The sequence below is a fragment of the Anolis sagrei genome, chromosome 12, assembly GCF_037176765.1.
Source record: "Anolis sagrei isolate rAnoSag1 chromosome 12, rAnoSag1.mat, whole genome shotgun sequence".
NCBI classification, from domain to species: Eukaryota; Metazoa; Chordata; class Lepidosauria; order Squamata; family Dactyloidae; genus Anolis; species Anolis sagrei.
In genome coordinates this window covers 18,477,899-18,495,109 of record NC_090032.1, presented here as the reverse complement: position 1 = coordinate 18,495,109, position 17,211 = coordinate 18,477,899, and the positions used below count along the sequence as shown (strand labels likewise).

Below are 17,211 nucleotides of genomic sequence, written 5' to 3'. Positions count from 1 at the left end.
TTCCAGCTGCTTCCCTGCATCATCTGGGCACTAAATGGAGCCACGAAGCCACTGCCAAAAGCAGCGAGGATGGAGGGTCGGCGGCAAAGGGGTGTCTCCCCTTCCATCATTTGTCTCCAAAGCCGCCTCATTTCCATCCCGCCTCTTGGAACCGGGTCCCGGTGATTGATTTTGTGCCCTGGGTTCTGATCCAAGCCTTTGTTATGCTAATCCCGACACGCCGAGGGTTGATGCGCATTGTGCCGGCTCCGGAATACTGATGACGAAAGGAAAACGGGAGAGAGAAGCCAGACAGAAGACCCTTCCTAGAGTCCTTTTGTCTCCCATTCCACTCAAATCCTGATTTTTCTCTCTCTTCAAACCTCTCTTCCTCCAAAGAGAAAGTACGAGACAAAGGTTGTTTATTTATTGTGTCAGAAACCAATTGAGGATATGTATCTTAAAAGCCTCTAAGAGTTAATTCAGGTTTTGGTCAGCAAAGGTTGACAGATGTAAACATTTCCTTTATCACAGTTTACTTTTTCAGTTCTCATTACCAACTTTTAATTACAGTCCAGCAGCAAGTAGTTAATGGTTGAGTCCGGTGTTTCTCAATCTGGGAGTCATGACGCAGTGTCAAAGGGGTTGCCAAAGACCATCCGAAAACACAGTATTTTCTGTTGGTCATGGAGGTTCTGCGTGGGAAGTTTGGCCCAATTCTATTGTTGGTGGGGTTCAGATTGCTCTTTGATTGTAGGTAAACTATAAATCCCAAATGTCAAGGTCTATTTCCCCCAAACTCAATCTGTGTTCATATTTGGGCATATGGAAAATGTGTGCCAAGTTTGGTCCAGATCCATCACTGTTTGAGTCCACAGTGCTCTCTGGATGTGGGTGAACTACATCTCCCAAACTCAAGGTCAATGCCCACCAAACCCTTCCAGTATTTTCTGTTGGTCCTGGGAGTTCTGTTTGCCAAATTTGGTTTAATTCCATCATTGGTGGAGTTCAGAATGCTCTTTGATTGTAGGTGAACTACAACTCCCAACTACAACAAGGTCTATTTTCCCCAAACTCCATTGATGTTCATATTTGAGCATATGGAAAATTTGTGCCAAGTTTGGTCCAGATCCATCACTGTTTGAGTCCACAGTGCTCTCTGGATGTGGGTGAACTACATCTCCCAAACTCAAGGTCAATGCCCACCAAACCCTTCCAGTATTTTCTGTTGGTCATGGGAGTTCTGTTTGCCAAATTTGGTTTAATTCCATCATTGGTGGAGTTCAGAATGCTCTTTGATTGTAGGTGAACTATAAATCTCAGCAACTACAACTCATAGATGTCAAGGTCTATTTCCCCCAAACTCCACTGGTGTTCACATTTGGGCATATTGAGTATTCGTACCAAGTTTGGTCCAGATCCATCATTGTTTGAGTCCACAGTGCTCTCTGGATGTGGGTGAACTACAACTCTAAAACTCAAGGTCAATGCCCATCAAACCCTTCCAGTATTTTCTGTTGGTCATGGGAGTTCTGTGTTCCAAATTTTGTTTAATTCCATAATTGGTGGAGTTCAGAATGCTCTTTGATTGTAGGTGAACTATAAATCTCAGCAACTACAACTCGCAGATGTCAAGGTCTATTTTCCCCAAACTCCATTGGTGTTCACATTTGGGCATATTGAGTATTCGTGCCAAGTTTGGTCCAGATCCATCATTGTTTGAGTCCACAGTGCTCTCTGGATGTAGGTGAACTACAACTCCAAAACTCAAAGTCAATGCCCATCAAACCCTTCCAGTATTTTCTGTTGTTCATGGGTGTTCTGTGTGCCAAGTATTGTTCAATTCCATCATTGGTGGGGTTCTGAATGCTCTTTGGTTGTAGGTGAACTATAAATCCCAGCAACTACAACTCCCAAATCCCCCCCCCCCCCCAACCCCACCAGTATTCAAATTTGGGCATATCGGGTATTTGTGCCAGATTTGGTCCAGTGAATGAAAGTACATCCTGCATATCAGGTATTTACATTACAATTTTCTGCAAGATTTCAAGCAATTGGCAAGATTTTCTGCAAGAGTTCAATCAGCAAAAATTTCTGCAAGAGTTCAATCGGCAAGAACCTTTCAATTGTCAAGACTTTCTGCAAGATTTTGATCGACAATCACCTTTTGCTTGGCAAGATTTTCTGCAAGATTTCGATCGGCAGGAACTTTTCGATCGGCAAGATTTTGATCGGTAAGAACCTTTCCATCAGCAAGATTTTCTGCAAGATTTCGATCGGCAAGAACCTTTTGATTGGCAAGATTTTCTGCGAGATTTCAATCGGCAAGAACCTTTCATTTGGCAAGATTTTCTGCAAGATTTCGATCGGCAAGAACCTTTTGATTGGCAAGATTTTCTGCGAGATTTCAATCGGCAAGAACCTTTCATTTGGCAAGATTTTCTGCAAGATTTCGATCGGCAAGAACCTTTCAATCAGCAAGATTTTCTGCAAGATTTTGATCGGCAGGAACCTTTTGATTGGCAAGATTTTCTGCAAGATTTCAAGTGGCAAGATTTTCTGCAAGATTTAGATCGGCAAGAACCTTTCAATTGTCAAGACTTTCTGCAACATTTCGATCGGCAAGGACCTTTTGATTGGCAAGATTTTCTGCAAGATTTCGATCGGCAAGAACCTTTTGGATCGGCAACATTTTCTGCAAGGTTTCGATCGGCAAGAACCTTTCCATCGGCAAGATTTTCTGCAAGATTTCGATCAGCAAGAACCTTTTGATTGGCAAGTTTTTTTGCAAGATTTCGATCGGCAAGAACCTTTCATTTGGCAAGATTTTCTGCAAGATTTCGATCAGCAAGATTTTCTGCAAATTTTCGATCGGCAAGAACCTTTCAATCAGCAAGATTTCGATCGGCAGGAACCTTTTGATTGGCAAGAGTTTCTGCAAGATTTCAAGTGGCAAGATTTTCTTCAAGATTTCGATCGGCAAGATTTTCTGCAAGGTTTCGATCGGCAAGATTTCCTGCAAGATTTCGATCAGCAAGGACCTTTTGGATCAGCAAAATTTTCTGCAAGATTTTGATTGGCAAGAACTTTTTGATTGGCAAGATTTTCTGCAAGATTTCAATCGTCAAAAACCTTTCAATCATCGATTGGCAAGAACATTTCAAATGGCAAGATTTTCTGCAAGATTTCAATCGGCAAGAACCTTTCGATCGGCAAGATTTCCTGCAAGATTTTGATCGGCAAGAACTTTTTGATGGGCAAGATTTTCTGCAAGAGTTCGATCGTCAAAAACCTTTCAATCGTCGGTTGGCAAGAACGTTTCGATCGGCAAGATTTTCTGCAAGATTTTGATCGGCAAGAACCTTTTGATCGGCAAGATTTCCTGCAAGATGGCGGTTTAACCTGCTGCGCTAAAGGACAGCCCTATATATTGGATTTATATCTCGCTTTCCTCCCAAAATGGGATCCAGATGGACTGAAGTATTTGCACACTGGAGGGTTTTAAAAGCAGATGGGAAGAAAAGCAAAGGCAATTCTTTCATCCCTTTCTCTCCCTCGTTTAGAATGATGGGAACTTAGTGCATCCTTGAAATAGTAATGGAGCATTTTTGCACCGAAATGCAAAGAAAGATGCTGTTTTTCTTCTGAGCGAAACACAGGCGCGCACTCTGACCTCCGCAAACAACGCGCATCCCATTAAAGGAGAGACACCTTTGAGTGAGGATCTGAGCCGTCTCCGTCTCAACAAAGGGACGCCGCAAAATCGCAAGAAAGGAGCCCGCTGACAGCAATGCATGGATGCGGAGGTGACAAGAATTGGCAGTCACTGGCACAAACAAAAGCGCTCCGCCGCGAGGAGCCTCGTCTCTTTTGACCAGCCTGGAACAGCCTACGATGCCGCTGCCAGCGTGAAAAGGAAGATTCGGCTGCCGGCCCAAAATGAGCTTTTCCACATCGAAAGGCGTCTCCGTCCAGCGTGGGATTTGCATGCCCAGGTTCGGCCTCTGATGCTCCACGGCCATGCTCGGTGCTACGTCGGCAAGGCACAAACACTCTCTTGGCCTGGCTTAGTCTCTGAGTAAATGCTCGCAACATGCTTTCTCCTGAGGCCAAGCTTCTGTCAGCGCGCCACGGCGGGCAAGCTGTCCAAGCATTGCCAGATGGCCCAGAGAATCTCCCACAATGCTCTCAGGTGGAAAAAAAATAGGGAATTAACACGGAAGCAACATCCCGTCACGCAGCACTCCTTGGCTAAGGATCTCTAATTATCCACTTGACATTAAGTCGTGTCCGACTCTGAGGATTAGTGCTGATCTCCATTTCTAAGCTTTCAGCCGGCTTTGTCCGTAGACACCTCCAGGGTCATGTGGCCAGCATGACTGCATGGAGTGCCGTTACCTTCCGGCAGAGTAGTACCTATTGATCTACTCACATTTGCATGTTGTTGAACTGCTAGGTTGGCAGAAGCTGGGGCTAATAGTGGGAGCTCACCTCACTTCCCAGATTACAACTCTAAGGATTAGTGCTCATCTCCATTTCTAAGCCGAAGAGCCGGCTTTGTCCATAGACACCTCCAAGGTCATGTGGCCAGCATGACTGCATGGAGTGCCGTTACCTTCCGGCAGAGTAGTACCTATTGATCTACTCACATTTGCATGTTGTTGAACTGCTAGGTTGGCAGAAGCTGGGGCTAACAGTGGGAGCTCACCTCACTCCCCAGATTCGAACCTGCAACCTGCAAACTATAACTGGGAGTCATAGTTTCCCAGGTGCATTTACAGTACAGAATGAATGCCCTGGCACCTCATTTTAGATGCCATAGCTCCATGCGGTGGAGTCCTCATGGGAGATATAGTTTCCCAAGGTCCATACTCTTCTCTTGATGCATTTACAATAGGGAATGACGGCTCATGGACCCCACTTTAAACACCATAGCTCCATACTATGCGATTTTGGGAGTTATAGTTTCCCAAGGTCCATACCCTTCTCTTGGTGCATTTACACTATGGAATGAATGCCCTTGCACCCCACTTGAAATGCCATGGCTCCGTGCAATGGAGTCCTCCTGGGAGTTATAGTTTCCCAAGGCCCATACTTCTCTGTTGGAATGAATGCCCTTGCACCCCACTTGAAATGCCATGGCTCTATGCAATGCAGTCCTCCTGGGAGTTATAGTTTCCCAAAGCCCATACTCTTCTCTCGATGCATTTACAGTATGGAATGAATGCTCTTGGACCCCATTTTAAATACCATAGCTCCATACTATGTGTTCCTGAGAGTTATAGTTTCCCAAGGTCACCACCCTAATGTGATGACGTGCTTTGTTTCTTTCTTCCCAGAACACAGATGACCTCCTCGTAGCTTCGGCCGAGTGCCCCAGCGACGACGAAGACCTGGAGGAGTGCGAGCCGAGTACCGGTGGGTCCTTTTCCGTCTTCTCAGCCCCGGGAAGAGAGTCAGAAGGGAGGGGAGGGGGCCCTCGGGTCCTTGCGCCCAAAGCCCAGCTCCAGACACGCTAAGGCCCTTGAGACCATGAGGATCCCTTCTGGGGGGGGGGGGGGCATACAAGCAACACATATGTGCACCACTTTGCCCAGGTCAATGCAACATGAGAGCATACATACACGTCTTTCTCTTTCTCTCTTTCTTTCCTTCTTTCTTTCTTTCTTTCCTTTCTTTCTTGTGTTCCCCTGCCCTCTCTGAATGTCTTGTTTGCTGTCTATCTTCACAAGTCAAATATTTGGGGAGCGAGGTGAGCTCCCACTGTTAGCTCTAGCTTGTACTTGACCAAATAAGGACCAAGCTCTATTCGAATGGGATGAACGATGGGCTTTGAGACCCATCTGGGAAGGGAGTCCGCCTCCCTCCTGCCAAAAAGACCGGGATGTTTGCCTCTGCTACGAAACACCTGCGGCCTCCATTGTTCCACAACAAAGCTCGTTTTCGTACCGTTTCGGTGCCAGTTTTGGTCTTGAGAAGCTTGGGATTAGGTCTTCTCCCAACTCAGAAAAGTGGGTGTTACAACTTCCCTTTAGTTGGAACATCAGGGTTTGGGGAGGTTGCTTTGGGAGGACTACAGATCCCAAATCGCCCCTCACTAGAACACAGTTGGCTCTCAGTTAACCTCACCCATGGGGATTGAGGAAGGGAAGAAAAAAGGAGAAAGAGGGAGAGATGGAAGGAGGAAGGAAAGAAGCAAGGAGAAGGAGGGGGGAAAGAGGAAATGAAGGAAGGAAAGAGGGAGGGAAGGGAAGAAGGAGAAAGGAAGGAGAAAGAGTGTGGGATGGAAGGAGGGAGGGAAAAGGGAAGGAAGGAAGGAGGCAGAGATGGAAGGAGGGAGGAAATAGGGAAGGAAGGAAGGAAGGAGGAAGAGGGAGAGATGGAAGGAGGAAGGGAAGAGGGAGGGAGGGAGGGAGGGAAGGAAGGAAGGAAGGAAGGAAGGAAGGAAGGAAGGAGAAAGAGGGAGAGATGGAAGTGGGAAGGGAAGAGGGAAGGAAGGAAGGAGAAAGGGAGAGATTGGAGGAAGGAAGGAAGGAAGGAAGGAAGGAAGGAAGGAAGGAAGGAAGGAAGGAAGGGAGGGAGGGAGGGAGGGAGGGAGGGAGGGAGGGAGGGAGGAGAAGGAGGGAGAGAATGAAGGAGGAAGGAAAGAGGGAGGAAAGAAAGGAAAGAAGGGAGGGAAGGAAGGAAGGAGAAAGAGGGAGAAATGGATGTGGGAAGAGGGAAGGAAGGAGAAAGGAGGAGATGGATGGATGGAAGGAAGGAAGGAGGGAGAAGGAGGGAGGCAAGGAAGGAAGGAAGGAAGGAAGGAAGGAAGGAAGGAAGGAAGGAGAAAGAGGGAGAGATGAAAGTGGGAAGTGGGAAGGAAGGAGAAAGAGAGAGATGGATGGAAGGAAGGAAGGAGAAGGAGGGAGGGAGGGAATGAAGGAGGAAGGAAAGAAGGGGAAAGAAAGGAAAGAAGGAAGGAAAAAAGGGAGGAAGAGGGAAAGAGGGCAGGAAGGAAGGAGACAGTGGGAGAGATGGAAGGAGAGAGGAAAGGGAAGAAAGGACAGAAGGGTGGAAGGAAAAAGAGGGAGGTAAAGAAGGAAAGGGAGAAGGAATTCAAGATAAAAGGGAGGGAAGGAAATAAGGAAGGACAAAAGGGTGGAGGGGAGGATGGAAGGAAGGGTGAAAGGGAATGGAGGGAGGGAGTGAAGGGAGGAAAGAGAGAAGGAAATTCAAAAGGGACGAAAGGAAGGAAAGAAAGAGAAAGAGAGAGGGAAGGAGAGAGGAAAAAGGAAAGGAACAAAGGACAGAAGGTGGAGGGGAAGTAAAGAGAGAGGGAGGGAAGGAAGGAAGGCAAGGAGGAAGGAAACAGAGAAGGAAGGAAGGAAAGAAGGAAGGAAGGAAAGGAAGGAGAAAGAGGGAGAGAATGAAGGAGGAAGGAAAGAGGGAGGGGGAAAAGAGAAGGAAGGAAGGAAGGAAGGAAGGAAGGAAGGAAGGAAGGAAGGAAGGAAGGAGAAAGGGGGAGGAAAGTAAGGAAGGAAGGAGAAAGGGGGAGGAAAGGAAGGAAGGAAAGAGAGAAGGAATATAAAAGGGAGGGAAGGAAATAAGGAACTATGAAAGGGAGGAGGGGAAGGATGGAAAGAAGAAAGGTTGGAAGGGAATGGAGGGAGGGAGGAAAGAAAAGGAAGGAAGGAAGGAAAGAAGGAAGGAAGGAAGGAAGGAAGGAAGGAGAAAGAGGGAGGCAAGGAAGGAAAGAGAGAAGGAATATAAAAGGGAGGGAAGGAAATAAGGAACTATGAAAGGGAGGAGGGGAAGGATGGAAAGAAGAAAGGTTGGAAGAGAATGGAGGGAGGGAGGAAAAAGAGAATGAAGGAAAGGCAAAAGGGATGAAAGAAAGGAAGGAAAGAGAAAGAGAGAGGGGGAAGGTGAGAGGAAAAAGGGAAGGAACAAAGGACAAAAGGTGGAGAAGTAAAGAGAGAGGGAAGGGAGGGAGGAAAGAAGGAAGGAAACAGAGAAGGAAGGAAGAAAGGATAGGATGGTGACAGAGAGGAGGGCCTGAGAAAAGACCCGAACGGGCTACATCTGACCCACGGGCCTCAGTTTGCCCATACCTGGACTAAGGTGTATCCTACTATGGCCAGATAGGGCTTTTCAAGGTGTAGCTGCCACCACCAACACCGGGCCTCCAGGATCAGCAGTGAGTCCAGGAGGACCCCCAGGCTGCGAGTTGGGCGTCATCTACGTAGATCATCCACCAATGCCAACGCTGTCCCGTATTTGTGGGAAAGCCATGCAACGTCTCGTCCGTCCGTCCGCCGAGATCTCCTCTCCTCCCATCCCTATTCATTAGCCATAATGCCTTTCCTTTCTTTACTAATTTAAGTCATCAGCCACTTGCTCAGAATGTGGATTTTATCACTCGAGTTCATCTCGGCCAATTTTATTGATGTTCAAAGAGGAGGTAAAAGCCGGCTGCCCATTAGGACGGGCACGGAGCGGGGAGTTTCCGTCTGCAAAATGTCACCCTTTGTAACAGCATCCTTGTTGTGTCAATAAGGTTATAAGACTCCCGGTGACATCACGGGGGCAGATTTTGGGCTCCAAAACATCCAATAATTGGGATATTATATATTACATGTAATATCTATCTATGTATATAATAAAACTCAGTGTTTGTATGTGGAGGGAGGGAGGGTGGTGTATGTGGCAGCTTTCTGATTAGCTGCCACTTTCACAGGCCGCTGTGACCCGCGCAGGTGACGGACCTGGACCAAACTTGGAACACATAACCCCCATGACTCCCTTTACGTCCTGGTGCGGTTTGAGGGAAGTGGACCACGGATTATGGGATTTGTAATACTTTCAAACGTGTTAGCTCCCACACACCACTGTGGCCTCCACCAATGACAGATCAAGACCAAACTTGGCACACAGAGCCACCATGACCCACTCTACATCCTGGTGAGGATCGACTATGGATGATGGGACTTGAAGTACCTTCAACCACTCCTTGAGACCGCTGCGACCTTCATCCAATGACTGATCAAGACCAAACTTGGCACACAGAGCCCCCATGACCCACTCTACATCCTGGTGCAGTTTGGAGGAGGAGGGACCATGGATGATGGGACTTGCAGTACCTTCAACCACTCCTTGAGACTGTTGAGACCTTCATCCAATGACTGATCAAGACCAAACTTGGCACACAGAGCCCCCATGACCCACTCTACATCCTGGTGAGGACCGACCATGGATGATGGGACTTGAAGTACCTTCAACCACTCCTTGAGACCGTTGAGACCTTCATCCAATGACTGATCAAGACCAAAATTGGCAAACACAGCCCTCATGATCTACATCCTGGTGAGGACCAACCATGGATGATGGGACTTGAAGTCCTCGAGACCGCTGCAATCTTCATCCAATGACTGATCAAGACCAAACTTGGCACACAGAGCCCCCATGACCCACTCTACATCCTGGTGAGGATCAACCATGGATGATGGGACTTGAAGTACCTTCAACCACTCCTTGAGACCGCTGCGACCTTCATCCAATGACTGATCAAGACCAAACTTGGCACACAGAGCCCTCATGACCTACTTTAGATCCTGGTGCAGTTTGGAGGAAGATGGACCACAGATTATGAGACTCGAAGTACCTTCACTAACTTCCTGAGACCACTGTGAACCATATAAATAACTGATCAAGACCAACCTTGATACACAATTCATTTCTCAAATTTTATCTGTTATTATTATTATTATTATTATTATTATTATTATAAACCTTGCTAACACTTGAACATTACCTAGGGCCGGCCCTGCTCAGGGCTGCCTTTTTTAGGAATGGAGAATTGGGGAGCGCTCCTTGAATTAAAGGGGAAATTGGGGGGGGGGGGGGGTGTCAGATAAGACGGAATTGAAAAGGGGGTGTCAGATAAGACGGAATGTTGGATAAGACTAAATGACAGATAAGCGAAGGTCAGATAAGCGAGACTCTACTGTACATATAATATGTCCTGATAATATAATAATAATAATAATATAATATTTTTCAGTGATTGGTTCTGGGAGGGGGGTCCCAAAATACTGTTTGCTTACACTTGAACATTACCTAGGGCCGGCCCTGATTGGGGCTGCCTTTTTTAGGAATGGAGAGAGAATTGGGGAGCGCTCCTTGAATTGATCGGCACACTGGGTACAGTGCCTAAGGACCTTGGCCTGCACTTAAACACAATTGGCACTGACAAAATTATCCAAAATCCCATAGCCTTCAGTGATGGCAACTAAAGTGGTGTCAAACTGCATCAATTCTGCAGTATTTATTTATAGGGGTCTCAGGACAGCTTACAAGTATTATATGTACAGTAAATTCTCGCTTATCCGACCTTCACTTATCTGACATTCTGTCTTATCTGACACTCTTATCCGATGCCCTCCTTTTCCTCCGGCATTTCCCTTTCAATTAAAGTAACGCTCCCCAAGTCTCTCTCTGTTCCCAATACAGTAGAGTCTCGCTTATTCGACCTTTGCTTATCCGACATTCCGTCTTATCCGACACTCTTATCCTTGAATTGAAGGGGAAATGGGAGGGGGGTGTGAGATAAGACAGAATTGAAAAGGGGGTGTCAGATAAGACGGAATGTTGGATAAGACTAAATGACAGATAAGCGAAGGTCGGATAAGCGAGACTCTACTGTACATAATAATAATAATAATAATAATAATAATAATAAACATTTATTTATACCCCGCGACCATCTCCCGGAGGATTCGGTGCGGCTTACAAGAGGCCGAGCCCAAATACATCAATAAAAACAACACAGCAATACAGACAATAAATAAACTCATAAACAAAGCAATAAACAATAGCAGTAACAGCACGACGCATTAAAAACCTATGGCAGGGCCAAATGTAATAATTAAAATTCTAAAATGCTGAGCATGACAAGGTGACATATAACTAGGATAGGTATTTGGAGAGAAATGGAGCGAGCAGACAATCCTAGATCATTAGTAAAGTGTGATTAGGGACATGTTGTGTAGGGTTCCTTATTCTGGAACAACCACATTTTCAGGCTCCTCTTAAAGAATGCCAGAATTGGGGCATGTCTAATGTCCTTGGGGAGCGAGTTCCAGAGTTGAGGGGCCACCACCGAGAAGGCCCTCTCCCTCGTCCCCACCAATCGTGCTTGCGATGGAGGTGGGATCGTGAACAGTGCCTCTCCAGATGAACGAAGAGATCGTGTGGGTTTATACACAGAGATGCGGTCACGCAGGTAGGCGGGTCCCAAACCATTTAAGGCTTTGTAGGTGAGCACCTGCACCTTGAATTGGGACCGGAAAATGAATGGCAGCCAATGGAGCTCCTTGAACAGGAGGGTTGACCTCTCCCTGTAAGGAGCACCAGTTAACATCCTGGCCGCCGCCCGTTGGACTAGTTGAAATTTCCGGGCCGTTTTCAAGGGTAGCCCCACGTAGAGTGCATTACAGTAGTCCAATCTGGAGGTGACTAAGGCATGGACCACCCTGGCCAGATCCATCTTCACGAGGTATAATCGCAGTTGGCACACGAGTCTTAGTTGAGCAAAGGCCCTCCTGGCCACCGCCGACGCCTGAGCTTCAAGCGACAGTGATGAGTCCAGGAGGACACCCAAACTGCGGAACTGTGACTTCAGGGGGAGCGTAACCCCATCCAACACAGGTTGCCACCCTATACCCCGATCTGGTTTACGATCGACCAGGAGGACCTCTGTCTTGTCGGGATTGATCTTCAGCTTGTTCCTCCTCATCCAGACAGCCACAGCAGCCAGACACTCATCCAGCACCTGAGATAAGATGGAATGTTGGATAAGACTAAATGACAGATAAGCGAAGGTCGGATAAACGAGACTCTACTGTACATATAATACTTGTAAGCCACTCTGAGTCTCCTATAAATAAATTGGGTGCAGGTACACTGCAGAATTGATGCAGTTTGACACCACTTTAGTTTCCATGGTGGAAGGCTATGGGATCATCCTCGTCCCGCCTCCCTTCTCCTGATTCGCCAGAGCGCTGAGGAGGTAGGAGTTTTCCCATTGGCTCCCGCACAATGGAGGAGCTCCGTGATTGGCCTTGGCGCAGGGCGGACGACCAAGCCTCCTCCCAGCTGTTGTCACGTCAGCCAATCACCGGCGGAGGGCGGAGGGCGGGAATTTTGAAACTCCTAAACCTGTAAACCCTATAAAAATGTCTCTGATCTCTGTACTGGTATGCTTTGTAGGCGAATGATTGCTACATTGCATCCTTTTCAGCTGCATCGCTAATAAACATCTCAGTGCCGCTTCTTCAACTTAGGTGAGGATTTTTTTGAATTATTTTAAACGCAATAAAATGGCTGAAATCAGGCTTCTCTAGCTGGCCAAAGTAGCGATCCCTCTTTGGTGGGGTCTCAGGGTCCCTCCTCCCAGGGACGACCCTCCTAAAGTTCCTATCGGCTTCCCAATACAGTAGAGTCTCGCTTATCCAACCTTTGCTTATCTGACATTCCAGGGAAGGCTAAGCTATCATGGACTGCATTTTCGTAGTCTGCAAAGCCAGTTAGTTTTGGTAAAAGACGTTCAATTTGGGGGAATGCAGAGAAACGCAACCCTTGGCCATTTCCCAACCCAGGACTGTCGCCTCTGAACCTATTCCTGGGGCGGAAAATTGGCCCAAAACGGTGACCAGGTTTTGGTCCACGGGAGAGTGTGGAGGCATAAATATTGCCTCTAGCGCTTCTCATCACTTGTAAATGGTCTGAAGGTCGCTTCCCCATCCCTCTCCGTATTCGTTCCCATCTTTGCTGCCAAAAAGGCTGCTTCCTTGGAAGAAGAAGCCTCTTTTGTTCCGCCTGCTTCCCTCCCTCCCTCCGTCCCTCTCCTCTCCTTCCCTGCTATCTCTTTTTATGCCTGCAGCCATATCAGTTCTGGCTGTGATCTCCTCAGATCTTAGCACTGAAGGGAAAGGGGAGGGGGGCTGCTGGGATTAGCGGGGAAGGGAGGGGGCAAGCCTTGGATCCCAAAGCTAAGCCAGGGCTGCCCCGACACAGAGGAGACCCAGAAGGAAGGGAAGCCAGGCAGCCGAAAAGAGGGACCAAAAACCTGGCGGCAACAGGAATGATGCCGTTTGATGGGATCTGAAGCTGTTTTTCTATCATGCTGCAAGTTAGGAGACCTCATGTCTATCATTAATTATTATTATTATTATAATAAAGCTGACGTGACACGAGGATTTTAAGATAGAACTGCAAAGACTCTGGCACAAACAGGGGCGGCTCATCCATTACGCGAAGTAAGCGGTCGCAGAACACTTTTTTTTGCCAGGGGTGCAGAGGCACCTCTGTAAATGCCCCTCGACCACCACTTCAGGAGCGCCCCCTCAGCTCACAACAGCCCTAGCAGTCCGGGGGGAGCTTACAATGCCCCGGGGCTAGATGGGCCCAGAAGGAAGTGCCCATATGTGGAAGAGGAGAGTGGAAATCACAGTGAGGAGAAGAGATGTTCCCGCTTCTTGTCCTGCCTCTTTTCCCACTTTCCTCCCTCCTCCTCATCTCACCCTTTTAACTTATTGGGAGTGGAGAGAGAGTTAGGGAACACTCCTTTAATTGAAGGGGAAATGCTGGAGGGAAAGGGGGGCATCGGATAAGAGTGTCGGATATGACGGAATGTCGGATAAGCGAAGGTCTGTAGCGCAGCTGACTCGGAATCAGCTGCATTAAGATCCCAGTCCTCAAACACTCTCTGCTTCATTCGGAAAAATGCTGCACTCGCAGAGCTCAGGTGGTGTTGTATTTCAGTGTCGATGTTGACTTTGGTGGAGAGGTGGCTGCCAAGGTAGCGGAAATTTATTATTATTTATTTATTTGCTTTATTTCTATACCGCATTTCTCAACCAAATTAGGTGACTCAATGCGGTTTACACAATATTAATTAACACAACAATAACAATTAAAACACAGCATACACAATCACAAACAACAACATTCATACACAGTGCCTCGATCACAAACAAGATCCAGTCTCATATCCTTATGCCGTTCCTATGTTCAGTTTACCGTCATCCTGTATTCAATTGCGCTAATTAGCCAAACGCTTGCTCAAAGAGCCAGGTTTTGAGCTTCTTCCGAAACGCCAGCAGCGAAGGGGCCTGTCTGATGTCATTGGGTAGGGCATTCCATAGCCGAGGGGCCACCACCGAGAAGGCCCTGTCTCTCGTTCCCGCCAACCGTGCCTGTGACGCAGGCGGGACCGAGAGCAGGGCCTCCCCGGACGATCTTAATGTCCGTGTCGGTTCATAGGTGGAGATGCGTTCGGAGAGGTAAGTGGGGCCGGAACCGTTTAGGGCTTTGTAGGCTAGCGCCAGCACCTTGAATTGTGCCCGGTAGGAAATTGGCAGCCAGTGGAGCTGGCTCAACAGAGGAGTGGTATGCTCCCTGAGAGCTGCTCCTGTTAGCAACCTGGCTGCCGAGCGCTGGACCATCTGAAGCTTCCGGGCAGTCTTCAAGGGCAGCCCCACGTAAAGCGCGTTGCAGTAATCTATACGGGATGTGACCAGAAATGGTCCACATTTGCTAATGTTACACCATTAAGCTGTATTTCTGGCCTTGGAGAGGGATTGGCTGGTGACTGCTGTTTGTCCACGGAAGGAGGTGCAATTCCGAGGAGGAGAAAACAGCTGGTCTCCTTTTTTATTAGTAGATATTTCAAATGTAATGGTAGCGAAAAGAAAAGAAGGGGAAGAAACCGGGTAAGGACACACGTCGGAGAGGAACAATGGCTCGGCGTTGGCATTGTTGCAAAAACACTTCCATGCCGAGGCCGGAGAGATAAACATTCCCTGTCTATTGTTCGGCGGTCAGAAGATCGTTGTGCTTTCGCTGCACACAAACATGTGTTTTGTAGTCATCCACTTGAAGGAAATGTATTCCAAATATTCCCAGCCAATGCATAAAATCATAAACTTGGAAGAGAGCCCCAAGGGTCATCCATTCCCACCCCCTTTGGCCAGGCAGGACACAATCCAGACCATCCCAACAGATGGCCATCAAGCTCTGCTTTAGGAAACCCAAAGAAGGAGACTCCACCGCTGATTCCGCCACCGAATGGCTCTTCCTGTCAGGAAGTTTAGGTGGAATCTCTTTTCCTACTTACTTACTCATAGCCTGAGGATGATAGTCCTCCAAGCGTAGTGTCTTGGTGGTGGGTCCATAGGTGGCTGTGGAGCTCTAGTCTTGATCTGCATTTTCTCCCGCAATGAGAACATCAGTTTCCAGACAGAAGGCGGTCCTGCTCAGGTTTAGCTTGACATGCCTTCTTCCTCTTGCCACATTTCTCCCTATTGCCCTCCATGTGCCTTTTCGATGTGCCCTCCATGTGCTTCTTTGAATTCCACAGCACTGCTGGTCACAGCTGACCTCCAGTTAGAGGACTTGAGAGCCAGGACTTCCCAGTTCTCAGCGTCTATCCCACCGTTTTTAAGGTTATCTTTCAAACTGGGTTGTTGGAGGTTTTTTCGAGCTATATGGCCATGTTCTAGAGGCATTCTCTCCTGACGTTTCGCCTGCATCTTCTGTGTCAGACCTCACAACCTCTGAGGATGCTTGCCATAGATGGAGGCGAAACATCAGGAGAGAATGCCTCTAGAACATGGCCATATAGTCCGAAAAAACCTACAACAACCCAGTGATTCCAGCCATGAAACCCTTCGACAATATATCTTTCAAACTCTTTTCCTGTCCACCAGCATTACGTTTTCCATTCTATATATTTGGGTGTGCTGCATTGCTCCAGTGGGATTCCTTCCCAGGTCATCCTCAGAGTTCGAGATGCTTGTCTGTTCTTAAGGTGAAAAGCACACGTCTGCATTTTAGATAGATTAGGAATCAGATGGTTTTCCCTGTAATTGGCAGTAAGAGGACCTAAAGCTTGGGCGAACTTCAACTATTTCAAAGCTCCCTGCTTGGGTGGTGATGGCACGATCGTCAGCATAGATCAAACTCTCTGTCCCTTCTGACAGTGGCTGGTCATACATCTTCGGAGAGCTTAAAATCATACAATCTAAGAATCATAGAGTTGAAAGAGACCTCATGGGCCATCCAGTCCCTGACAGATGGCCATCCAGCCTCTGTTTCAAAGCTTCCAAAGAAGGAGCCTCCACCACACTCCAGGGCAGAGAGTTCCACTGCTGAACAGCTCTCACAGCCAGGAAGTTCTTCCTCAAGTTCAGATGGAATCTCCTTTCTTGTAGTTTGAAACCACTGTCCAATTGCGTCGTAGTCTGCAGGGATGCAGAAAACAAGCTTGCTCCCTCCTCCCTATGACTTCCCCTCACATATTTATACATGGCTATCATGTCTCCTCTTAGCCTTCTCTTCTTCAGGCTAAACATGCCCAGCTCTTTAAGCCGCTCCTCATAGGGTTTGTTCTCCAGACCATTGATCATTTTAGTCGCCCTTCTCTGGACACATTCCTTCTGTTCAACAATTTCAAAGCTCCCTGTTTGGGTGGTGATGGCACAATCGTCAGCATAGATGAAACTCTCTGTCCCTTTTGGCAGTGGATGATCATTTATGTAAATGTTGAACATGGATGGAGCAAGCACGCTACCCTGAGGCAGGCTGTTCTTCTGTTTCCGCCATCTGCTTCTCTGGCCCTGGAATTCAACAAAAAAGCTCCTGTTTTGTAGCAGATTTCCTATGAAGCGGGTGAGGTTGTCATCCTTTGTGGTATTAGAAGTTTTTCTCAGGAGAAGGTGATGATTTACAGTGTCATGGATTAGGAATCAACTGATTTTCCGTGTAATAGGCAGTTAAAAGTTTCTCCCGTGACATTAAGTCCAGTTGTGTCCGACTCTGGCGGTTGGTGCTCATCTCCATTTCTAAGTCAAAGAGCCGGAGTTGTCTGTAGACACCTCCAGAGGTGGCCCTAGGTAATTTTCAACAGTAAGCAACCAGTATTTTGGTGCTCCCCACCCAAACCAATCACTGATATATATTTTCTGTTCATTGTGGGAGTTCTGTGTGCCATATTTGGTTCAATTCCATCATTGGTGGAATTCAGAATGCTCTTTGATTGTAGGTGAACTATACATCCCAGTAACCACAACTCGCATATGTCAAGGTCTACACCAGTGGTACCCAATCTATGGTCCGTGGGCCACCAGTAAGTAAGGTAAAGGTCAAGGTTTTCCCCTGACAGGAAGTCCAGTCGTGTCCGACTCTGGAGGT

The 17,211-nt window shown here is 47.5% G+C and overlaps 1 protein-coding gene across 23 annotated transcripts in view; it reads left to right on the top strand.

Annotated features, from left to right (window-relative positions):
* NRXN2 (neurexin 2) overlaps positions 1–17,211 on the top strand; it is an 888,378-nt gene that overhangs the window by 849,462 nt on the left and 21,705 nt on the right. For all 23 annotated transcript variants that reach the window (XM_067472511.1, XM_067472506.1, XM_067472510.1 and 20 more), the window contains one exon: positions 5,319–5,397. In XM_067472511.1, the coding sequence (XP_067328612.1) occupies positions 5,319–5,397 (79 nt within the window). The remainder of the gene's footprint in view (positions 1–5,318; positions 5,398–17,211) is intronic.